Raw genomic sequence first — 26497 nt, 5'->3', positions numbered from 1 at the left:
AGACAGAGGAGTCTGGAGGAGGAGGAGGAAGACAGAGGAGTCTGGAGGAGGAGGAAGACAGGAGTCTGGAGGAGGAGGAGGAAGACTGAGGAGTCTGGAGGAGGAGGAGGAAGACTGAGGAGTCTGGAGGAGGAGGAGGAAGACAGAGGAGTCTGGAGGAGGAGGAGGAAGACAGAGGAGTCTGAAGGAGAAAGTGGAAGACACAGGAATCTGAAGGAGAAAGAGGAGAACAGAGGAGTCTGAAGGAGAAAGAGGAGAACAGAGGAGTCTGAAGGAGGAGGAAGACAGAGGAAGACAGAGGAGTCTGGAGGAGGAGGAGGAAGACAGGGGAGTCTGGAGGAGGAGGAGGAAGACAGAGGAGTCAGGAGGAGGAGGAGGAAGACAGAGGAGTCAGGAGGAGGAGGAGGAGGAAGACAGAGGAGTCTGGGGGAGGAGGAGGAAGACGGAGGAGTCTGGGGGAGGAGGAGGAAGACGGAGGAGTCTGGGGGAGGAGGAGGAAGACAGGAGTCTTGAGGAGGAGGAGGAAGACAGAGGAGTCTGGAGGAGAAGGAGGAAGACAGAGGAGTCTGGAGGAGAAGGAGGAAGACAGAGGAGTCTGGAGGAGAAGGAGGAAGACAGAGGAGTCTGGAGGAGAAGGAGAACAGAGGAGTCTGAAGGAGGGGGAAGACAGAGGAATCTGAAGGAGAAAGAGGAGAACAGAGGAGTCTGAAGGAGGAGGAGGAAGACAGAGGAGTCTGGAGGAGGAGGAAGACAGATGAGTCTGGATGCGGAAGAGGATGACAGAGGAGTCTGGAGGAGGAGGAGGAAGACAGAGGAGTCTGGAGGAGGAGGAGGAAGACAGGAGTCTGGAGGAGGAGGAAGAAGACAGAGGAGTCTGGAGGAGGAGGTGGAAGACAGAGGAGTCTGAAGGAGAAAGAGGAGAACAAAGGAGTCTGAAGGAGAAAGAGGAGAACAGAGGAGTCTGAAGGAGGAGGAAGACAGAGGAGTCTGGAGGAGGAGGAAGACAGAGGAGTCTGGAGGAGGAGGAAGACAGAGGAGTCTGGAGGAGGAGGAGGAAGACAGAGGAGTCTGGAGGAGGAGGAGGAAGACAGAGGAGTCTGGAGGAGGAGGAGGAGGAAGACAGAGGAGTCTGGAGGAGGAAGACAGAGGAGTCTGGAGGAGGAGGAGGAAGACAGAGGAGTCTGGAGGAGGAGGAGGAGGAAGACAGAGGAGTCTGGAGGAGGAGGAGGAGGAAGACAGAGGAGTCTGGAGGAGGAGGAGGAAGACAGAGGAGTCTGGAGGAGGAAAACAGAGGAGTCTGAAGGAGGAGGAGGAAGACAGAGGAGTCTGGAGGAGGAGGATGAAGACAGAGGAGTCTGGGGGAGGAGGAGGAGGACAGAGGAGTCTGGAGGAGAAGGAGGAAGACAGAGGAGTCTGGAGGAGAAGGAGGAGGACAGAGGAGTCTGAAGGAGGAGGGGGACAGAGGAGTCTGAAGGAGGAGGACAGATGAGTCTGAAGGAGGAGTAGGACAGAGGAGTCTGAAAGAGGAGGAGGACAGAGGAGTCTGAAGGAGGAGGAGGACAGAGGAGTCTGAAGAGGAGGAGAACAGAGGAGTCTGATGGAGAAAAAGGAAGACAGAGGAGTCTAGAGGATAAGGAGGACAGAGGAGCCTGGAGAAGGAGGACAGAGGAGCCTGGAGGAGAAGGAGGACAGTGGAGCCTGGAGGAGAAGGAGGACAGTGGAGCCTGGAGAAGGAGGACAGAGGAGCCTGGAGGAGAAGGAGGACAGAGGAGCCTGGAGGAGAAGGAGGACAGTGGAGCCTGGAGGAGAAGGAGGACAGAGGAGCCTGGAGGAGAAGGAGGACAGAGGAGCCTGGAGGAGAAGGAGGACAGAGGAGCCTGGAGGAGAAGGAGGACAGAGGAGCCTGGAGGAGAAGGAGGACAGAGGAGCCTGGATGAGAAGGAGGACAGAGGAGCCTGGATGAGAAGGAGGTCAGAGGAGCCTGGATGAGAAGGAGGACAGAGGAATCTGGAGGAGAAGGAGGACAGAGGAGTCTGGAGGAGGAGGACAGAGGAGCCTGGAGGAGAAGGAGGACAGAGGAGCCTGGAGGAGAAGGAGGACAGTGGAGCCTGGAGGAGAAGGAGGACAGAGGAGCCGGGAGGAGAAGGAGGACAGAGGAGCCTGGAGGAGAAGGAGGACAGAGGAGCCTGGATGAGAAGGAGGTCAGAGGAGCCTGGATGAGAAGGAGGTCAGAGGAATCTGGAGGAGAAGGAGGACAGAGGAGTCTGGAGGAGGAGGACAGAGGAGTCTGGAGGACGACGACAGAGGAGTCTGGAGGAGGACGACAGAGGAGTCTGGAGGAGGAAAGAGGAGTCTGGACAGTTGAACTGAGGGTTGATGAGTGGCCATTTTTATTGCGGGCACCTTTATAGAGGAGGGTGGTGAACGGTTTTGCCATTATTTTGTGTTTCATTACTGTCATATTCGTCAAGTTGCTCATATAATGGCCACAAAGTATCGGATATCGTCCTCACCCCAGGATCATGTAGAAGAAAGTTTCCGGGAGGTCAAAGGGGAAGGTGATCTTAAAGTTGGTTTTGAAGACAGCAGAGATTGTCTCTAGGAGAAATGAAACACTCAACTTAAACTCTACTGTCCGCCGACCCTGCCCTCTGCACCCCGCTCCCGCCGACCCTGCCCTCTGCACCCCGCTCCCGCCGACCCTGCCCTCTGCACTCCGCTCACGCCCACCCTGCACGCTGCTCCCCGCCTCCACCGACCCTGCTCCACACCCCCACTGACCCTGCTCTCCACAGAACCTGCACTCTGCTCCCCACCTCCGAAGACCCTGCTCCCTGCCGACCCTGCCCTCTGCACTCCGCTCCCGTCCACCCTGCACGCTGCTCCCCGCCTCCACCGACCCTGCTCCACACCCCCACTGACCCTGCTCTCCACAGAACCTGCACTCTGCTCCCCACCTCCGAAGACCCTGCTCCCTGCCGACCCTGCCCTCTGCACCTCGCCTCCACCGACCCTGCACTCTGCTCCCCACCACAGCCGACTCTGCCCTCTGCATCCTGCATCCGCCGACCCTGACCCTGCCGACCCTGCCCTCTGCATCCTGCACGTCGCTGACCCTGCATCCGCCGACCCTACCCTCTACACCCCGCTGACCCTGACCCTGCCTCTGCCGGCCCTGCCCACTGCATCCTGCATGTCGCTGACCCTGCATCCGCCGACCCTACCCTCTTCACCCCGCCAACCCTGACCCTGCCGACCCTGCCCTCTGCATCCTGCACGTCGCTGACCCTGCTCTCTGCTCCCTGCCTCCGCTGCTTCAGTATGTGGATACATATCCGAGGATCCAGGCCCGGCTTTACCTTGCTCGCTATTGAACACGGCTAAAAGACGGAACATAAACGCTCCACAAGTCGCAGCGAAGAATCCGCGCCAATAATTCCGCACAGCGAAATGCGATGACATCACCTCCACGCTGAAGAGCACGCCTGCAGAGATCACAAGTCACTGACGCCATCATTAATGGAGCAAGAATTAGGAGGTGGAGAAGAGGTGAGATCTCCTACCACTGATGGGTGCGCCAAATACAGTGGAGACGCCCACGGCTGCCGCTGCCACCAGCATCTCGTACTCCTTGCTCTTGTTCTGCGGAATTAATTGTAAGGTCAGGCAGGATCCAGGGGTCAGTCCTTTATCCATAGTGACCCCCGGGTTGTGAGCCGCTGGACATAGTCTGTAATGGAGGACAAGGTTTTGGAGTACTGACCTCATAGTGTCCAGTGACAGAGGTCCTCATCCGTCCGAGGTACGCAGCGATCATGCTGGACAGATGGACAAAGGGGCCCTGTAACGACAGGAAGGGACCACCTCAGCTCTGTACTGTCATCTGTATGGGGTACAGGCCAACCCTACACACAGACTATCCCCATATAGATGGCACCATTAACCCCAGCACTCACCACTTTACCCAGGAACATGGTGCTGCCCGCGGACAGGGTGCAGGTCAGACCCACCACCTTGGCCCCAAAGTTCTTGATGGTCAGATATTCCTCCAGGATGACGCCGGTGAGGATTGTCTTCAGTTCCGGGATTCCTGAACCTACGGGTCAAGAGATATACGGCGGCTTTTCATACAGAAATTGCTCCATTCCTGTGCCCGGGACGTGACATCGCTGCAGGATCTCACACGACCCATGGAGAAGTGAGCGCTGGCTCAGGAAAGAAGTCGCCATGCGATTCTATAAAACCCCTCTAAAGCCCCTCCACCATGTGTATAAGCTTCGCCCCTCAGTGACCACCCTCACCCGCTGTCATGGTTACAGTCTCTACATTGTAGCAGTTTGTGCTTCTTAATTCCACAACAGTTCCAAGTCAGACTCCTCCCACTTATGGTATTATCAGGTCATGTGACACCAAAGCTCCACCCAGGAGCGGAAAGATTTACATAAAAGCAGCAGACAGTGATGCATCATGGGATATAACGAATAAATTATACGTGCTCTTACCCCCAGAGTGAGGGGTGATGCTCTGAGCAAAGCCGGTGGAGAAGGCGACCAGGGCGATGGGGTACACGACCCAGGAGAGGTATCTGAGTAGGCTGTAGTCCCCCAGTTCCTGCTGCAGCCACCGCTGAGCTGTGGGGAGACATGAAGGGGCAGGAACTCCAGGATTAGGTATAAGGCGCGGAGGGAGAACAGTAGAGGAGAACATTTACCGTTCAGTAATTTAGAGACGGTGAAGTCCATGGTGAAGCTGATGAGGGCCATGATGACCCCAAGAGCAAAGAGGAAATACCAGTCATCGCCCACGCGGAACAGGATGTCCTTCACCCCCAGGAGGAACACTGCGGGGGGGGGGGAAAGGAAAGATCAGGATCCTGATATGGGGGGATCTCCTCTGTCACTACTGCACATTGTTACCAGCACTAATCAAGGCATTTCCACCCCCAGCACCACCTCTAACATATCCCCTCAACGGTCCTGGATGCAGTGGCACAGTCATTGGAGATCGGGGAATCATCTCATCCCTACTCCATTGTTCTATGTAGAGAGTAAAGACATTATATAACCTTGAGAACAAGCGACATTCCCTGGTCACATGACTGGCAGCAAGAAAGGCACGCAGGAAAGAGGGGGCATCATACTGTATGTGGAGGCTGTGGGACATCATACTGTATGTGGAGGGCATCATATTGTGTGTGGTGGAATGTACATCAGAGACCTTATACTGTGTGTGGAGGAATGTACTGTGGAGACATCATACTGTGTGTGGGGGAATGTACTGTGGAGACATCATACTGTGTGTGGGGAATGTACTGTGGGGACATCATACTGTGTGTGAGGAATGTACTGTGGAGACATCATACTGTGTGTGGGGAATGTACTGTGGGGACATCATACTGTGTGTGAGGAATGTACTGTGGAGACATCATACTGTGTGTGGAGGGAATGTACTGTGAGGACATCATACTGTGTGTGGAGGAATGTACTGTGGAGACATCATACTGTGTGTGGAGGGAATGTACTGTGGGGACATCATACTGTGTGTGGAGGGAATGTACTGTGAGGACATCATACTGTGTGTGGAGGAATGTACTGTGGAGACATCATACTGTGTGTGGGGGAATGTACTGTGGAGACATCATACTGTGTGTGGGGAATGTACTGTGAGGACATCATACTGTGTGTGGAGGGAATGTACTGTGAGGACATCATACTGTGTGTGGAGGAATGTACTGTGGAGACATCATACTGTGTGTGGGGGAATGTACTGTGGAGACATCATACTGTGTGTGGAGGAATGTACTGTGGAGACATCATACTGTGTGTGGGGAATGTACTGTGGGGACATCATACTGTGTGTGAGGAATGTACTGTGGAGACATCATACTGTGTGTGGGGAATGTACTGTGGGGACATCATACTGTGTGTGAGGAATGTACTGTGGAGACATCATACTGTGTGTGGGGGAATGTACTGTGAGGACATCATACTGTGTGTGGAGGAATGTACTGTGAGGACATCATACTGTGTGTGGAGGGAATGTACTGTGGGGACATCATACTGTGTGTGGAGGGAATGTACTGTGAGGACATCATACTGTGTGTGGAGGAATGTACTGTGGAGACATCATACTGTGTGTGGGGGAATGTACTGTGAGGACATCATACTGTGTGTGGAGGAATGTACTGTGGAGACATCATACTGTGTGTGGGGGAATGTACTGTGAGGACATCATACTGTGTGTGGAGGAATGTACTGTGAGGACATCATACTGTGTGTGGAGGGAATGTACTGTGGGGACATCATACTGTGTGTGGAGGGAATGTACTGTGAGGACATCATACTGTGTGTGGAGGAATGTACTGTGGAGACATCATACTGTGTGTGGGGGAATGTACTGTGAGGACATCATACTGTGTGTGGAGGGAATGTACTGTGAGGACATCATACTGTGTGTGGAGGAATGTACTGTGGAGACATCATACTGTGTGTGGGGGAATGTACTGTGGGGACATCATACTGTGTGTGAGGAATGTACTGTGGGGACATCATACTGTGTGTGGAGGAATGTACTGTGGGGACATCATACTGTGTGTGGAGGGAATGTACTGTGAGGACATCATACTGTGTGTGGAGGAATGTACTGTGGAGACATCATACTGTGTGTGGGGGAATGTACTGTGAGGACATCATACTGTGTGTGGAGGAATGTACTGTGGAGACATCATACTGTGTGTGGGGAATGTACTGTGGGGACATCATACTGTGTGTGAGGAATGTACTGTGGGGACATCATACTGTGTGTGGAGGAATGTACTGTGGAGACATCATACTGTGTGTGGGGGAATGTACTGTGGGGACATCATACTGTGTGTGGGGGAATGTACTGTGGGGACATCATACTGTGTGTGAGGAATGTACTGTGGGGACATCATACTGTGTGTGGAGGAATGTACTGTGGGGACATCATACTGTGTGTGGAGGGAATGTACTGTGAGGACATCATACTGTGTGTGGAGGAATGTACTGTGGAGACATCATACTGTGTGTGGGGGAATGTACTGTGAGGACATCATACTGTGTGTGGAGGAATGTACTGTGGAGACATCATACTGTGTGTGGGGAATGTACTGTGGGGACATCATACTGTGTGTGAGGAATGTACTGTGGGGACATCATACTGTGTGTGGAGGAATGTACTGTGAGGACATCATACTGTGTGTGGAGGAATGTACTGTGGAGACATCATACTGTGTGTGGGGGAATGTACTGTGAGGACATCATACTGTGTGTGGAGGAATGTACTGTGGAGACATCATACTGTGTGTGGGGGAATGTACTGTGAGGACATCATACTGTGTGTGGAGGGAATGTACTGTGGAGACATCATACTGTGTGTGGGGAATGTACTGTGGGGAAATCATACTGTGTGTGGAGGAATGTACTGTGAGGACATCATACTGTGTGTGGAGGAATGTACTGTGGAGACATCATACTGTGTGTGGGGAATGTACTGTGGGGAAATCATACTGTGTGTGGAGGAATGTACTGTGGAGACATCATACTGTGTGTGGAGGAATGTACTGTGGAGACATCATACTGTGTGTGGAGGGAATGTACTGTGAAGACATCATACTGTGTGTGGAGGAATGTACTGTGGAGACATCATACTGTGTGTGGAGGGATGTACTGTGGAGACATCATACTGTGTGTGGAGGGATGTACTGTGGAGACATCATACTGTGTGTGGGGAATGTACTGTGGAGACATCATACTGTGTGTGGGGGAATGTACTGTGAGGACATCATACTGTGTGTGGAGGAATGTACTGTGGGGACATCATACTGTGTGTGGAGGGAATGTACTGTGAGGACATCATACTGTGTGTGGAGGAATGTACTGTGGAGACATCATACTGTGTGTGGGGGAATGTACTGTGGAGACATCATACTGTGTGTGGAGGGAATGTACTGTGAGGACATCATACTGTGTGTGGAGGAATGTACTGTGGAGACATCATACTGTGTGTGGAGGAATGTACTGTGGAGACATACTGTGTGTGGAGGGAATGTACTGTGGGGACATCATACTGTGTGTGAGGGAATGTACTGTGAGGACATCATACTGTGTGTGGAGAGAATGTACTGTGGAGACATCATACTGTGTGTGAGGGAATGTACTGTGGAGACATACTGTGTGTGGAGGGAATGTACTGTGGGGACATCATACTGTGTGTGAGGGAATGTACTGTGAGGACATCATACTGTGTGTGGAGAGAATGTACTGTGGAGACATCATACTGTGTGTGGAGAGAATGTACTGTGGAGACATCATACTGTGTGTGGAGGGAATGTACTGTGGGGACATCATACTGTGTGTGGAGGAATGTACTGTGAGAACATCATACTGTGTGTGGAGGGATGTACTGTGGGGACATCATACTGTGTGTGGAGGGAATGTACTGTGGAGACATCATACTGTGTGTGGAGGAATGTACTGTGAGGACATCATACTGTGTGTGGGGAATGTACTGTGGAGACATCATACTGTGTGGGGGGAATGTACTGTGGAGACATCATACTGTGTGTGGAGGGAATGTACTGTGAGGACATCATACTGTGTGTGGGGAATGTACTGTGAGGACATCATACTGTGTGTGGAGGAATGTACTGTGAGGACATCATACTGTGTGTGGAGGGAATGTACTGTGAGGACATCATACTGTGTGTGGAGGAATGTACTGTGAGGACATCATACTGTGTGTGGGGAATGTACTGTGGAGACATCATACTGTGTGTGGGGGAATGTACTGTGGGGACATCATACTGTGTGTGGGGGAATGTACTGTGAGGACATCATACTGTGTGTGGGGAATGTACTGTGAGGACATCATACTGTGTGTGGAGGAATGTACTGTGAGGACATCATACTGTGTGTGGAGGGAATGTACTGTGAGGACATCATACTGTGTGGGGGGAATGTACTGTGGGGACATCATACTGTGTGTGGGGGAATGTACTGTGGAGACATCATACTGTGTGTGGGGGAATGTACTGTGGGGACATCATACTGTGTGTGGGGGAATGTACTGTGGAGACATCATACTGTGTGTGGGGAATGTACTGTGGGGACATCATACTGTGTGTGGGGAATGTACTGTGAGGACATCATACTGTGTGTGGGGGAATGTACTGTGAGGACATCATACTGTGTGTGGGGAATGTACTGTGAGGACATCATACTGTGTGTGGAGGAAAGTACTGTGAGGACATCATACTGTGTGTGGAGGGAATGTACTGTGAGGACATCATACTGTGTGGGGGGAATGTACTGTGGGGACATCATACTGTGTGTGGAGGAATGTACTGTGAGGACATCATACTGTGTGTGGAGGGAATGTACTGTGAGGACATCATACTGTGTGTGGAGGAATGTACTGTGGAGACATCATACTGTGTGTGGGGGAATGTACTGTGGGGACATCATACTGTGTGTGAGGAATGTACTGTGGAGACATCATACTGTGTGTGGAGGGAATGTACTGTGAGGACATCATACTGTGTGTGGGGGAATGTACTGTGAGGACATCATACTGTGTGTGGAGGAATGTACTGTGGAGACATCATACTGTGTGTGGGGGAATGTACTGTGAGGACATCATACTGTGTGTGGAGGAATGTACTGTGAGGACATCATACTGTGTGTGGAGGGAATGTACTGTGGGGACATCATACTGTGTGTGGAGGGAATGTACTGTGAGGACATCATACTGTGTGTGGAGGAATGTACTGTGGAGACATCATACTGTGTGTGGGGGAATGTACTGTGAGGACATCATACTGTGTGTGGAGGGAATGTACTGTGAGGACATCATACTGTGTGTGGAGGAATGTACTGTGGAGACATCATACTGTGTGTGGGGGAATGTACTGTGGGGACATCATACTGTGTGTGAGGAATGTACTGTGGGGACATCATACTGTGTGTGGAGGAATGTACTGTGGGGACATCATACTGTGTGTGGAGGGAATGTACTGTGAGGACATCATACTGTGTGTGGAGGAATGTACTGTGGAGACATCATACTGTGTGTGGGGGAATGTACTGTGAGGACATCATACTGTGTGTGGAGGAATGTACTGTGGAGACATCATACTGTGTGTGGGGAATGTACTGTGGGGACATCATACTGTGTGTGAGGAATGTACTGTGGGGACATCATACTGTGTGTGGAGGAATGTACTGTGGAGACATCATACTGTGTGTGGGGGAATGTACTGTGGGGACATCATACTGTGTGTGGGGAATGTACTGTGGGGACATCATACTGTGTGTGAGGAATGTACTGTGGGGACATCATACTGTGTGTGGAGGAATGTACTGTGGGGACATCATACTGTGTGTGGAGGGAATGTACTGTGAGGACATCATACTGTGTGTGGAGGAATGTACTGTGGAGACATCATACTGTGTGTGGGGGAATGTACTGTGAGGACATCATACTGTGTGTGGGGAATGTACTGTGGAGACATCATACTGTGTGTGGGGAATGTACTGTGGGGACATCATACTGTGTGTGAGGAATGTACTGTGGGGACATCATACTGTGTGTGGAGGAATGTACTGTGGAGACATCATACTGTGTGTGGGGGAATGTACTGTGGGGACATCATACTGTGTGTGGAGGGAATGTACTGTGAGGACATCATACTGTGTGTGGAGGAATGTACTGTGGAGACATCATACTGTGTGTGGGGGAATGTACTGTGAGGACATCATACTGTGTGTGGAGGAATGTACTGTGGAGACATCATACTGTGTGTGGGGAATGTACTGTGGGGAAATCATACTGTGTGTGGAGGAATGTACTGTGAGGACATCATACTGTGTGTGGAGGAATGTACTGTGGAGACATCATACTGTGTGTGGGGAATGTACTGTGGGGAAATCATACTGTGTGTGGAGGAATGTACTGTGGAGACATCATACTGTGTGTGGAGGGATGTACTGTGGAGACATCATACTGTGTGTGGGGGAATGTACTGTGAGGACATCATACTGTGTGTGGAGGAATGTACTGTGGGGACATCATACTGTGTGTGGAGGGAATGTACTGTGAGGACATCATACTGTGTGTGGAGGAATGTACTGTGAGGACATCATACTGTGTGTGGAGGAATGTACTGTGAGGACATCATACTGTGTGTGGAGGAATGTACTGTGAGGACATCATACTGTGTGTGGAGGAATGTACTGTGGGGACATCATACTGTGTGTGGAGGAATGTACTGTGGGGACATCATACTGTGTGTGGAGGGAATGTACTGTGGAGACATCATACTGTGTGTGGGGAATGTACTGTGGAGACATCATACTGTGTGTGGGGGAATGTACTGTGAGGACATCATACTGTGTGTGGAGGAATGTACTGTGGGGACATCATACTGTGTGTGGAGGGAATGTACTGTGAGGACATCATACTGTGTGTGGAGGAATGTACTGTGAGGACATCATACTGTGTGTGGAGGAATGTACTGTGAGGACATCATACTGTGTGTGGAGGAATGTACTGTGGAGACATCATACTGTGTGTGGAGGAATGTACTGTGGAGACATACTGTGTGTGGAGGGAATGTACTGTGGGGACATCATACTGTGTGTGAGGGAATGTACTGTGAGGACATCATACTGTGTGTGGAGAGAATGTACTGTGGAGACATCATACTGTGTGTGAGGGAATGTACTGTGGAGACATACTGTGTGTGGAGGGAATGTACTGTGGGGACATCATACTGTGTGTGAGGGAATGTACTGTGAGGACATCATACTGTGTGTGGAGAGAATGTACTGTGGAGACATCATACTGTGTGTGGAGAGAATGTACTGTGAGAACATCATACTGTGTGTGGAGGGATGTACTGTGGAGACATCATACTGTGTGTGGAGGAATGTACTGTGGAGACATCATACTGTGTGTGGAGGAATGTACTGTGAGAACATCATACTGTGTGTGGAGGGATGTACTGTGGGGACATCATACTGTGTGTGGAGGGAATGTACTGTGGAGACATCATACTGTGTGTGGAGGAATGTACTGTGAGGACATCATACTGTGTGTGGGGAATGTACTGTGGAGACATCATACTGTGTGGGGGGAATGTACTGTGGAGACATCATACTGTGTGTGGAGGAATGTACTGTGGAGACATCATACTGTGTGTGGAGGAATGTACTGTGGAGACATCATACTGTGTGTGGGGAATGTACTGTGGAGACATCATACTGTGTGTGGAGGGAATGTACTGTGGGGACATCATACTGTGTGTGAGGGAATGTACTGTGAGGACATCATACTGTGTGTGGGGGAATGTACTGTGGAGACATCATACTGTGTGTGAGGGAATGTACTGTGAGGACATCATACTGTGTGTGGGGGAATGTACTGTGGAGACATCATACTGTGTGTGGAGGAATGTACTGTGGAGACATCATACTGTGTGTGGAGGGAATGTACTGTGAGGACATCATACTGTGTGTGGAGGAATGTACTGTGAGGACATCATACTGTGTGTGGAGGGAATGTACTGTGGGGACATCATACTGTGTGTGGAGGGAATGTACTGTGAGGACATCATACTGTGTGTGGAGGGAATGTACTGTGAGGACATCATACTGTGTGTGGAGGGAATGTACTGTGAGGACATCATACTGTGTGTGGAGGGGAATGTACTGTGAGGACATCATACTGTGTGTGGAGGAATGTACTGTGAGGACATCATACTGAGTGTGGAGGGAATGTACTGTGGGGACATCATACTGTGTGTGGAGGGAATGTACTGTGAGGACATCATACTGTGTGTGGAGGAATGTACTGTGGGGACATCATACTGTGTGTGGGGAATGTACTGTGGAGACATCATACTGTGTGTGGAGGGAATGTACTGTGGGGACATCATACTGTGTGTGGAGGAATGTACTGTGGAGACATCATACTGTGTGTGTGGAGGAATGTACTGTGGAGACATCATACTGTGTGTGGAGGAATGTACTGTGGAGACATCATACTGTGTGTGGAGGAATGTACTGTGGAGACATCATACTGTGTGTGGAGGGAATGTACTGTGAGGACATCATACTGTGTGTGGAGGGATGTACTGTGGAGACATCATACTGTGTGTGGAGGAATGTACTGTGGAGACATCATACTGTGTGTGGAGGGAATGTACTGTGGAGACATCATACTGTGTGTGGAGGAATGTACTGTGAGGACATCATACTGTGGTGTGGAGGAATGTACTGTGGAGACATCATACTGTGTGTGGAGGGATGTACTGTGGAGACATCATACTGTGTGTGAGGGAATGTACTGTGGAGACATACTGTGTGTGGAGGAATGTACTGTGAGAACATCATACTGGTGTGGGAGGGATGTACTGTGGAGACATCATACTGTGTGTGAGGGAATGTACTGTGGAGACATCATACTGTGTGTGGAGAGAATGTACTGTGGAGACATCATACTGTGTGTGGAGGAATGTACTGTGGAGACATCATACTGTGTGTGGGGGAATGTACTGTGGAGACATCATACTGTGTGTGGAGGGAATGTACTGTGAGAACATCATACTGTGTGTGGAGGGATGTACTGTGGGGACATCATACTGTGTGTGGAGGGAATGTACTGTGGAGACATCATACTGTGTGTGGAGGGATGTACTGTGGGGACATCATACTGTGTGTGGAGGGAATGTACTGTGGAGACATCATACTGTGTGTGGAGGAATGTACTGTGAGGACATCATACTGTGTGTGGGGAATGTACTGTGGAGACATCATACTGTGTGTGGGGGAATGTACTGTGGAGACATCATACTGTGTGTGGAGGAATGTACTGTGGAGACATCATACTGTGTGTGGAGGAATGTACTGTGGAGACATCATACTGTGTGTGGGGAATGTACTGTGGAGACATCATACTGTGTGTGGAGGGAATGTACTGTGGGGACATCATACTGTGTGTGAGGGAATGTACTGTGAGGACATCATACTGTGTGTGGGGGAATGTACTGTGGAGACATCATACTGTGTGTGAGGGAATGTACTGTGAGGACATCATACTGTGTGTGGGGAATGTACTGTGGAGACATCATACTGTGTGTGGAGGAATGTACTGTGGAGACATCATACTGTGTGTGGAGGGAATGTACTGTGAGGACATCATACTGTGTGTGGAGGAATGTACTGTGAGGACATCATACTGTGTGTGGAGGGAATGTACTGTGGGGACATCATACTGTGTGTGGAGGGAATGTACTGTGGGGACATCATACTGTGTGTGGGGAATGTACTGTGGAGACATCATACTGTGTGTGGAGGAAATGTACTGTGGGGACATCATACTGTGTGTGGAGGGAATGTACTGTGAGGACATCATACTGTGTGTGGAGGAATGTACTGTGGGACATCATACTGTGTGTGGGGAATGTACTGTGGAGACATCATACTGTGTGTGGAGGGAATGTACTGTCGGGACATCATACTGTGTGTGGAGGAATGTACTGTGGAGACATCATACTGTGTGTGAGGGAATGTACTCTGAGGACATCATACTGTGTGTGGGGCAATGTACTGTGGAGACATCATACTGTGTGTGGGGGAATGTACTGTGAGGACATCATACTGTGTGTGGGGCAATGTACTGTGGGGACATCATACTGTGTGTGGGGAATGTACTGTGGAGACATCATACTGTGTGTGGGGCAATGTACTGTGGAGACATCATACTGTGTGTGGGGGAATGTACTGTGAGGACATCATACTGTGTGTGGAGGAATGTACTGTGGAGACATCATACTGTGTGTGGAGGAATGTACTGTGGAGACATCATACTGTGTGTGGAGGGAATGTACTGTGGGGACATCATACTGTGTGTAGAGGGAATGTACTGTGAGGACATCATACTGTGTGTGGAGGAATGTACTGTGGAGACATCATACTGTGTGTGGGGCAATGTACTGTGGAGACATCATACTGTGTGTGGGGGAATGTACTGTGGAGACATCATACTCTGTGTGGAGGAATGTACTGTGGAGACATCATACTGTGTGTGGGGGAATGTACTGTGGAGACATCATACTGTGTGTGGGGGAATGTACTGTGGGGACATCATACTGTGTGTGGGGCAATGTACTGTGGAGACATCATACAGTGTGTGGGGAATGTACTGTGGAGACATCATACTGTGTGTGGGGGGAATGTACTGTGGGGACATCATACTGTGTGTGGAGGAATGTACTGTGAGGACATCATACTGTGTGTGAGGGAATGTACTGTGGGGACATCATACTGTGTGTGGGGGAATGTACTGTGAGGACATCATACTGTGTGTGAGGGAATGTACTGTGGGGACATCATACTGTGTGTGAGGGAATGTACTGTGGGGACATCATACTGTGTGTGGGGGAATGTACTGTGGAGACATCATACTGTGTGTGGGGGAATGTACTGTGGGGACATCATACTGTGTGTGGGGAATGTACTGTGAGGACATCATACTGTGTGTGGGGGGAATGTACTGTGAGGACATCATACTGTGTGTGGAGGAATGTACTGTGGGGACATCATACTGTGTGTGGAGGAATGTACTGTGGGGACATCATACTGTGTGTGGAGGAATGTACTGTGGGGACATCATACTGTGTGTAGGAGGAATGTACTGTGGGGACATCATACTGTGTGTGGAGGAATGTACTGTGGGGACATCATACTGTGTGTGGGGAATGTACTGTGGAGACATCATACTGTGTGTGGGGGAATGTACTGTGGGGACATCATACTGTGTGTGAGGGAATGTACTGTGGGGACATCATACTGTGTGTGGAGGAATGTACTGTGGGGACATCATACTGTGTGTGGGGAATGTACTGTGGAGACATCATACTGTGTGAGGGGAATGTACTGTGAGGACATCATACTGTGTGTGGGGGGAATGTACTGTGAGGACATCATACTGTGTGTGGAGGAATGTACTGTGGGGACATCATACTGTGTGTGGAGGAATGTACTGTGGGGAATGTACTGTGGAGACATCATACTGTGTGTGGGGGAATGTACTGTGAGGACATCATACTGTGTGTGGGGAATGTACTGTGAGGACATCATACTGTGTGTGGGGGAATGTACTGTGGGGACATCATACTGTGTGTGGGGGAATGTACTGTGGGGACATCATACTGTGTGTGGGGGAATGTACTGTGGGGACATCATACTGTGTGTGGGGAATGTACTGTGAGGACATCATACTGTGTGTGGGGGGAATGTACTGTGAGGACATCATACTGTGTGTGGAGGAATGTACTGTGGAGACATCATACTGTGTGTGGAGGAATGTACTGTGGAGACATCATACTGTGTGTGGAGGGAATGTACTGTGAGGACATCATACTGTGTGTGGAGGGAATGTACTGTGAGGACATCATACTGTGTGTGGAGGAATGTACTGTGAGGACATCATACTGTGTGTGGAGGGAATGTACTGTGGGGACATCATACTGTGTGTGGAGGGAATGTACTGTGAGGACATCATACTGTGTGTGGAGGAATGTACTGTGGGGACATCATACTGTGTGTGGAGGAATGTACTGTGGAGACATCATACTGTGTGTGGGAATGTACTGTGGAGACATCATACTGTGTGTGGGGAATGTACTGTGGAGACATCATACTGTGTGTGGAGGGAATGTACTGTGGGGACATCATACTGTGTGTGGAGGAATGTACTGTGGAGACATCATACTGTGTGTGGAGGAATGTACTGTGGAGACATCATACTGTGTGTGGGGAATGTACTGTGGAGACATCATACTGTGTGTGGAGGGAATGTACTGTGAGGACATCATACTGTGTGTGGAGGAATGTACTGTGAGGACATCATACTGTGTGTGGAGGAATGTACTGTGAGGACATCATACTGTGTGTGGAGGAATGTACTGTGGAGACATCATACTGTGTGTGGAGGGATGTACTGAGGAGACATCATACTGTGTGTGAGGGAATGTACTGTGGAGACATCATACTGTGTGTGGAGGAATGTACTGTGAGAACATCATACTGTGTGTGGAGGGATGTACTGTGGAGACATCATACTGTGTGTGAGGGAATGTACTGTGGAGACATCATACTGTGTGTGGAGGGAATGTACTGTGGAGACATCATACTGTGTGTGGAGAGAATGTACTGTGGAGACATCATACTGTGTGTGGAGGAATGTACTGTGAGAACATCATACTGTGTGTGGAGGGATGTACTGTGGGGACATCATACTGTGTGTGGAGGGAATGTACTGTGGAGACATCATACTGTGTGTGGAGGAATGTACTGTGAGGACATCATACTGTGTGTGGGGAATGTACTGTGGAGACATCATACTGTGTGTGGAGGAATGTACTGTGGAGACATCATACTGTGTGTGGAGGAATGTACTGTGGAGACATCATACTGTGTGTGGAGGGAATGTACTGTGGAGACATCATACTGTGTGTGGAGGGAATGTACTGTGGGGACATCATACTGTGTGTGAGGGAATGTACTGTGAGGACATCATACTGTGTGTGGGGGAATGTACTGTGGAGACATCATACTGTGTGTGAGGGAATGTACTGTGAGGACATCATACTGTGTGTGGGGGAATGTACTGTGGAGACATCATACTGTGTGTGGAGGAATGTACTGTGGAGACATCATACTGTGTGTGGAGGGAATGTACTGTGAGGACATCATACTGTGTGTGGAGGAATGTACTGTGAGGACATCATACTGTGTGTGGAGGGAATGTACTGTGGGGACATCATACTGTGTGTGGAGGGAATGTACTGTGAGGACATCATACTGTGTGTGGAGGAATGTACTGTGGGGACATCATACTGTGTGTGGGGAATGTACTGTGGAGACATCATACTGTGTGTGGAGGGAATGTACTGTGGGGACATCATACTGTGTGTGGAGGGAATGTACTGTGAGGACATCATACTGTGTGTGGAGGAATGTACTGTGGGGACATCATACTGTGTGTGGGGCAATGTACTGTGGGGACATCATACTGTGTGTGGGGAATGTACTGTGGAGACATCATACTGTGTGTGGAGGAATGTACTGTGGAGACATCATACTGTGTGTGGAGGGAATGTACTGTGGGGACATCATACTGTGTGTGGAGGGAATGTACTGTGAGGACATCATACTGTGTGTGGAGGAATGTACTGTGGAGACATCATACTGTGTGTGGGGCAATGTACTGTGGAGACATCATACTGTGTGTGGGGGAATGTACTGTGAGGACATCATACTGTGTGTGGAGGAATGTACTGTGGAGACATCATACTGTGTGTGGAGGAATGTACTGTGGAGACATCATACTGTGTGTGGAGGGAATGTACTGTGGGGACATCATACTGTGTGTAGAGGGAATGTACTGTGAGGACATCATACTGTGTGTGGAGGAATGTACTGTGGAGACATCATACTGTGTGTGGGGCAATGTACTGTGGAGACATCATACTGTGTGTGGGGGAATGTACTGTGGAGACATCATACTCTGTGTGGAGGAATGTACTGTGGAGACATCATACTGTGTGTGGGGGAATGTACTGTGGAGACATCATACTGTGTGTGGGGGAATGTACTGTGGGGACATCATACTGTGTGTGGGGCAATGTACTGTGGAGACATCATACAGTGTGTGGGGGAATGTACTGTGGAGACATCATACTGTGTGTGGGGGGAATGTACTGTGGGGACATCATACTGTGTGTGGAGGAATGTACTGTGAGGACATCATACTGTGTGTGAGGGAATGTACTGTGGGGACATCATACTGTGTGTGGGGGAATGTACTGTGGAGACATCATACTGTGTGTGGGGGAATGTACTGTGGGGACATCATACTGTGTGTGGGGAATGTACTGTGAGGACATCATACTGTGTGTGGGGGGAATGTACTGTGAGGACATCATACTGTGTGTGGAGGAATGTACTGTGGGGACATCATACTGTGTGTGGAGGAATGTACTGTGGGGACATCATACTGTGTGTGGAGGGAATGTACTGTGGGGACATCATACTGTGTGTGGAGGAATGTACTGTGGAGACATCATACTGTGTGTGGGGGAATGTACTGTGGGGACATCATACTGTGTGTGGGGAATGTACTGTGAGGACATCATACTGTGTGTGGGGGGAATGTACTGTGAGGACATCATACTGTGTGTGGAGGAATGTACTGTGGGGACATCATACTGTGTGTGGAGGAATGTACTGTGGGGACATCATACTGTGTGTGGAGGGAATGTACTGTGGGGACATCATACTGTGTGTAGAGGAATGTACTGTGGGGACATCATACTGTGTGTGGAGGAATGTACTGTGGGGACATCATACTGTGTGTGGGGAATGTACTGTGGAGACATCATACTGTGTGTGGGGGAATGTACTGTGGGGACATCATACTGTGTGTGGAGGAATGTACTGTGGGGACATCATACTGTGTGTGGAGGGAATGTACTGTGGGGACATCATACTGTGTGTGGAGGAATGTACTGTGGAGACATCATACTGTGTGTGGGGGAATGTACTGTGGGGACATCATACTGTGTGTGGGGAATGTACTGTGAGGACATCATACTGTGTGTGGGGGGAATGTACTGTGAGGACATCATACTGTGTGTGGAGGAATGTACTGTGGGGACATCATACTGTGTGTGGAGGAATGTACTGTGGGGACATCATACTGTGTGTGGAGGGAATGTACTGTGGGGACATCATACTGTGTGTAGAGGAATGTACTGTGGGGACATCATACTGTGTGTGGAGGAATGTACTGTGGGGACATCATACTGTGTGTGGGGAATGTACTGTGGAGACATCATACTGTGTGTGGGGGAATGTACTGTGGGGACATCATACTGTGTGTGGAGGAATGTACTGTGGGGACATCATACTGTGTGTGGAGGAATGTACTGTGGGGACATCATACTGTGTGTGGGGAATGTACTGTGGAGACATCATACTGTGTGAGGGGGAATGTACTGTGAGGACATCATACTGTGTGTGGGGGGAATGTACTGTGAGGACATCATACTGTGTGTGGAGGAATGTACTGTGGGGACATCATACTGTGTGTGGAGGAATGTACTGTGGGGACATCATACTGTGTGTGGGGAATGTACTGTGGAGACATCATACTGTGTGTGGGGGAATGTACTGTGAGGACATCATACTGTGTGTGGGGAATGTACTGTGAGGACATCATACTGTGTGTGGGGGAATGTACTGTGGGGACATCATACTGTGTGTGGGGAATGTACTGTGGAGGACATCATACTGTGTGTGGGGGAATGTACTGTGGGGACATCATACTGTGTGTGGGGAATGTACTGTGAGGACATCATACTGTGTGTGGGGGGAATGTACTGTGAGGACATCATACTGTGTGTGAGGAATGTACTGTGGAGACATCATACTGTGTGTGGAGGAATGTACTGTGGAGACATCATACTGTGTGTGGAGGGAATGTACTGTGAGGACATCATACTGTGTGTGGAGGGAATGTACTGTGAGGACATCATACTGTGTGTGGAGGAATGTACTGTGAGGACATCATACTGTGTGTGGAGGGAATGTACTGTGGGGACATCATACTGTGTGTGGAGGGAATGTACTGTGAGGACATCATACTGTGTGTGGAGGAATGTACTGTGGGGACATCATACTGTGTGTGGGGAATGTACTGTGGAGACATCATACTGTGTGTGGAGGGAATGTACTGTGGGGACATCATACTGTGTGTGGAGGAATGTACTGTGGAGACATCATACTGTGTGTGGAGGAATGTACTGTGGAGACATCATACTGTGTGTGGAGGAATGTACTGTGGAGACATCATACTGTGTGTGGAGGGAATGTACTGTGAGGACATCATACTGTGTGTGGAGGAATGTACTGTGAGGACATCATACTGTGTGTGGAGGAATGTACTGTGAGGACATCATACTGTGTGTGGAGGAATGTACTGTGGGGACATCATACTGTGTGTGGAGGAATGTACTGTGAGGACATCATACTGTGTGTGGAGGAATGTACTGTGAGGACATCATACTGTGTGTGGAGGAATGTACTGTGAGGACATCATACTGTGTGTGGAGGAATGTACTGTGAGGACATCATACTGTGTGTGGAGGAATGTACTGTGGAGACATCATACTGTGTGTGGAGGGAATGTACTGTGAGGACATCATACTGTGTGTGGAGGAATGTACTGTGAGGACATCATACTGTGTGTGGAGGAATGTACTGTGGGGACATCATACTGTGTGTGGAGGAATGTACTGTGAGGACATCATACTGTGTGTGGAGGAATGTACTGTGAGGACATCATACTGTGTGTGGAGGAATGTACTGTGGGGACATCATACTGTGTGTGGAGGGAATGTACTGTGGGGACATCATACTGTGTGTGGAGGAATGTACTGTGGAGACATCATACTGTGTGTGGAGGGATGTACTGAGGAGACATCATACTGTGTGTGAGGGAATGTACTGTGGAGACATACTGTGTGTGGAGGAATGTACTGTGAGAACATCATACTGTGTGTGGAGGGATGTACTGTGGAGACATCATACTGTGTGTGAGGGAATGTACTGTGGAGACATCATACTGTGTGTGGAGGGAATGTACTGTGGAGACATCATACTGTGTGTGGAGAGAATGTACTGTGGAGACATCATACTGTGTGTGGAGGAATGTACTGTGAGAACATCATACTGTGTGTGGAGGGATGTACTGTGGGGACATCATACTGTGTGTGGAGGGAATGTACTGTGGAGACATCATACTGTGTGTGGAGGGAATGTACTGTGAGGACATCATACTGTGTGTGGGGGAATGTACTGTGGAGACATCATACTGTGTGTGGGGGAATGTACTGTGGAGACATCATACTGTGTGTGGAGGAATGTACTGTGGAGACATCATACTGTGTGTGGAGGAATGTACTGTGGAGACATCATACTGTGTGTGGAGGAATGTACTGTGGAGACATCATACTGTGTGTGGAGGGAATGTACTGTGGGGACATCATACTGTGTGTGGAGGGAATGTACTGTGAGGACATCATACTGTGTGTGGGGGAATGTACTGTGGAGACATCATACTGTGTGTGAGGGAATGTACTGTGAGGACATCATACTGTGTGTGGGGGAATGTACTGTGGAGACATCATACTGTGTGTGGAGGAATGTACTGTGGAGACATCATACTGTGTGTGGAGGGAATGTACTGTGAGGACATCATACTGTGTGTGGAGGAATGTACTGTGAGGACATCATACTGTGTGTGGAGGGAATGTACTGTGGGGACATCATACTGTGTGTGGAGGGAATGTACTGTGAGGACATCATACTGTGTGTGGAGGAATGTACTGTGGGGACATCATACTGTGTGTGGGGAATGTACTGTGGAGACATCATACTGTGTGTGGAGGGAATGTACTGTGGGGACATCATACTGTGTGTGGAGGGAATGTACTGTGAGGACATCATACTGTGTGTGGAGGAATGTACTGTGGGGACATCATACTGTGTGTGGGGCAATATACTGTGGGGACATCATACTGTGTGTGGGGAATGTACTGTGGAGACATCATACTGTGTGTGGAGGAATGTACTGTGGAGACATCATACTGTGTGTGGAGGGAATGTACTGTGGGGACATCATACTGTGTGTGGAGGGAATGTACTGTGAGGACATCATACTGTGTGTGGAGGGAATGTACTGTGGAGACATCATACTGTGTGTGGGGCAATGTACTGTGGAGACATCATACTGTGTGTGGGGGAATGTACTGTGGAGACATCATACTCTGTGTGGAGGAATGTACTGTGGAGACATCATACTGTGTGTGGGGGAATGTACTGTGGAGACATCATACTGTGTGTGGGGGAATGTACTGTGGGGACATCATACTGTGTGTGGGGCAATGTACTGTGGAGACATCATACAGTGTGTGGGTAATGTACTGTGGAGACATCATACTGTGTGTGGGGGGAATGTACTGTGGGGACATCATACTGTGTGTGGAGGAATGTACTGTGAGGACATCATACTGTGTGTGAGGGAATGTACTGTGGGGACATCATACTGTGTGTGGGGGAATGTACTGTGGAGACATCATACTGTGTGTGGGGGAATGTACTGTGGGGACATCATACTGTGTGTGGGGAATGTACTGTGAGGACATCATACTGTGTGTGGGGGGAATGTACTGTGAGGACATCATACTGTGTGTGGAGGAATGTACTGTGGGGACATCATACTGTGTGTGGAGGAATGTACTGTGGGGACATCATACTGTGTGTGGAGGGAATGTACTGTGGGGACATCATACTGTGTGTGGAGGAATGTACTGTGGGGACATCATACTGTGTGTGGAGGAATGTACTGTGGGGACATCATACTGTGTGTGGGGAATGTACTGTGGAGACATCATACTGTGTGTGGGGGAATGTACTGTGGGGACATCATACTGTGTGTGGAGGAATGTACTGTGGGGACATCATACTGTGTGTGGAGGAATGTACTGTGGGGACATCATACTGTGTGTGGGGAATGTACTGTGGAGACATCATACTGTGTGAGGGGGATGTACTGTGAGGACATCATACTGTGTGTGGGGGGAATGTACTGTGAGGACATCATACTGTGTGTGGAGGAATGTACTGTGGGGACATCATACTGTGTGTGGAGGAATGTACTGTGGGGACATCATACTGTGTGTGGGGAATGTACTGTGGAGACATCATACTGTGTGTGGGGGAATGTACTGTGAGGACATCATACTGTGTGTGGGGAATGTACTGTGAGGACATCATACTGTGTGTGGGGGAATGTACTGTGGGGACATCATACTGTGTGTGGGAATGTACTGTGGGGACATCATACTGTGTGTGGGGGAATGTACTGTGGGGACATCATACTGTGTGTGGGGAATGTACTGTGAGGACATCATACTGTGTGTGGGGGGAATGTACTGTGAGGACATCATACTGTGTGTGAGGAATGTACTGTGGGGACATCATACTGTGTGTGGGGGAATGTACTGTGGAGACATCATACTGTGTGTGGGGGAATGTACTGTGAGGACATCATACCGTGTGTGAGGAATGTACTGTGGGGACATCATACTGTGTGTGGGGGGAATGTACTGTGAGGACATCATACTGTGTGTGGGGGAATGTACTGTGGGGACATCATACTGTGTGTGGGGAATGTACTGTGGGGACATCATACTGTGTGTGGGGGAATGTACTGTGGGGACATCATACTGTGTGTGGGGAATGTACTGTGGGGACATCATACTGTGTGTGGGGGAATGTACTGTGGAGACATCATACTGTGTGTGGAGGAATGTACTGTGGGGACATCATACTGTGTCTGGGAATGTACTGTGAGGACATCATACTGTGTGTGGAGGAATGTACTGTGAGGACATCATACTGTGTCTGGGAATGTACTGTGAGGACATCATACTGTGTGTGGAGGAATGTACTGTGGGGACATCATACTGTGTCTGGGAATGTACTGTGAGGACATCATACTGTGTGTGAGGAATGTACTGTGGGGACATCATACTGTGTGTGGAGGAATGTACTGTGAGGACATCATACTGTGTCTGGGGAATGTACTGTGAGGACATCATACTGTGTGTGAGGAATGTACTGTGGGGACATCATACTGTGTCTGGGAATGTACTGTGAGGACATCATACTGTGTGTGAGGAATGTACTATGAGGACATCATACTGTGTCTGGGAATGTACTGTGAGGACATCATACTGTGTGTGGAGGGAATGTACTGTGAGGACATCATACTGTGTGTGGGGGGAATGTACTGTGAGGACATCATACTGTGTGTGGAGGAATGTACTGTGGGGACATCATACTGTGTGTGGGGGAATGTACTGTGAGGACATCATACTGTGTGTGGGGAATGTACTGTGGAGGACATCATACTGTGTGTGGGGGGAATGTACTGTGGGGACATCATACTGTGTGTGGGGAATGTACTGTGGAGGACATCATACTGTGTGTGGGGGAATGTACTGTGGGGACATCATACTGTGTGTGGGGGAATGTACTGTGAGGACATCATACTGTGTGTGGAGGGAATGTACTGTGAGGACATCATACTGTGTGTGGGGGAATGTACTGTGAGGACATCATACTGTGTGTGGGGGGAATGTACTGTGAGGACATCATACTGTGTGTGGGGGGAATGTACTGTGAGGACATCATACTGTGTGTGGGGGAATGTACTGTGAGGACATCATACTGTGTGTGGAGGGAATGTACTGTGAGGACATCATACTGTGTGTGGAGGGAATGTACTGTGGGACATCATACTGTGTGTGGGGAATGTACTGTGAGGGACATCATACTGTGTGTGGGGGAATGTACTGTGAGGACATCATACTGTGTGTGGGGGAATGTACTGTGGGGACATCATACTGTGTGTGGGGGAATGTACTGTGGAGGACATCATACTGTGTGTGGGGAATGTACTGTGAGGACATCATACTGTGTGTGGGGGAATGTACTGTGGGGACATCATACTGTGTGTGGGGAATGTACTGTGAGGACATCATACTGTGTGTGGAGGAATGTACTGTGAGGACATCATACTGTGTGTGGAGGGAATGTACTGTGAGGACATCATACTGTGTGTGGGGGAATGTACTGTGAGGACATCATACTGTGTGTGGGGGAATGTACTGTGAGGACATCATACTGTGTGTGGGGGAATGTACTGTGGGGACATCATACTGTGTGTGGGGGAATGTACTGTGAGGACATCATACTGTGTGTGGAGGAATGTACTGTGGGGACATCATACTGTGTGTGGAGGAATGTACTGTGGGGACATCATACTGTGTGTGGGGAATGTACTGTGGAGACATCATACTGTGTGTGGGGGAATGTACTGTGAGGACATCATACTGTGTGTGGGGAATGTACTGTGAGGACATCATACTGTGTGTGGGGGAATGTACTGTGGGGACATCATACTGTGTGTGGGGGAATGTACTGTGGGGACATCATACTGTGTGTGGGGGAATGTACTGTGGGGACATCATACTGTGTGTGGGGGAATGTACTGTGAGGACATCATACTGTGTGTGGGGGGAATGTACTGTGAGGACATCATACTGTGTGTGAGGAATGTACTGTGGGGACATCATACTGTGTGTGGGGGAATGTACTGTGGAGACATCATACTGTGTGTGGGGGGAATGTAATGTGAGGACATCATACTGTGTGTGGAGGAATGTACTGTGGGGACATCATACTGTGTGTGGGGGGAATGTACTGTGAGGACATCATACTGTGTGTGGGGGAATGTACTGTGGGGACATCATACTGTGTGTGGAGGGAATGTACTGTGAGGACAT

General features: G+C 49.4%; 1 protein-coding gene across 9 annotated transcripts in view; it reads right to left on the bottom strand.

Moving 5' to 3' along the window:
• Nucleotides 1-26497, bottom strand: part of CLCNKA (chloride voltage-gated channel Ka) — a 233901-nt gene that overhangs the window by 22098 nt on the left and 185306 nt on the right. For 7 of the 9 annotated variants that reach the window (XM_073656124.1, XM_073656122.1, XM_073656125.1 and 4 more), the window contains 7 exons: nt 4712-4840; nt 4503-4631; nt 3957-4096; nt 3764-3841; nt 3564-3642; nt 3360-3485; nt 2514-2598 (listed from right to left, as the gene is read on the bottom strand). In XM_073656124.1, coding sequence (XP_073512225.1) covers nt 2514-2598; nt 3360-3485; nt 3564-3642; nt 3764-3841; nt 3957-4096; nt 4503-4631; nt 4712-4840 — 766 coding nt within the window. Of the gene's footprint in view, nt 1-2513; nt 2599-3359; nt 3486-3563; nt 3643-3763; nt 3842-3956; nt 4097-4301; nt 4419-4502; nt 4632-4711; nt 4841-26497 lie in introns of those variants that run through there. The other 2 variants (XM_073656127.1, XM_073656129.1) reach the window with 2 other exon arrangements.

The sequence above is a fragment of the Phyllobates terribilis genome, unplaced genomic scaffold (assembly GCF_046119375.1).
Source record: "Phyllobates terribilis strain yellow unplaced genomic scaffold, ASM4611937v1 Scaffold_12__6_contigs__length_324123572, whole genome shotgun sequence".
Lineage (NCBI taxonomy): Eukaryota > Metazoa > Chordata > Amphibia > Anura > Dendrobatidae > Phyllobates > Phyllobates terribilis.
This window is presented reverse-complemented; position numbering and strand designations above follow the sequence as displayed.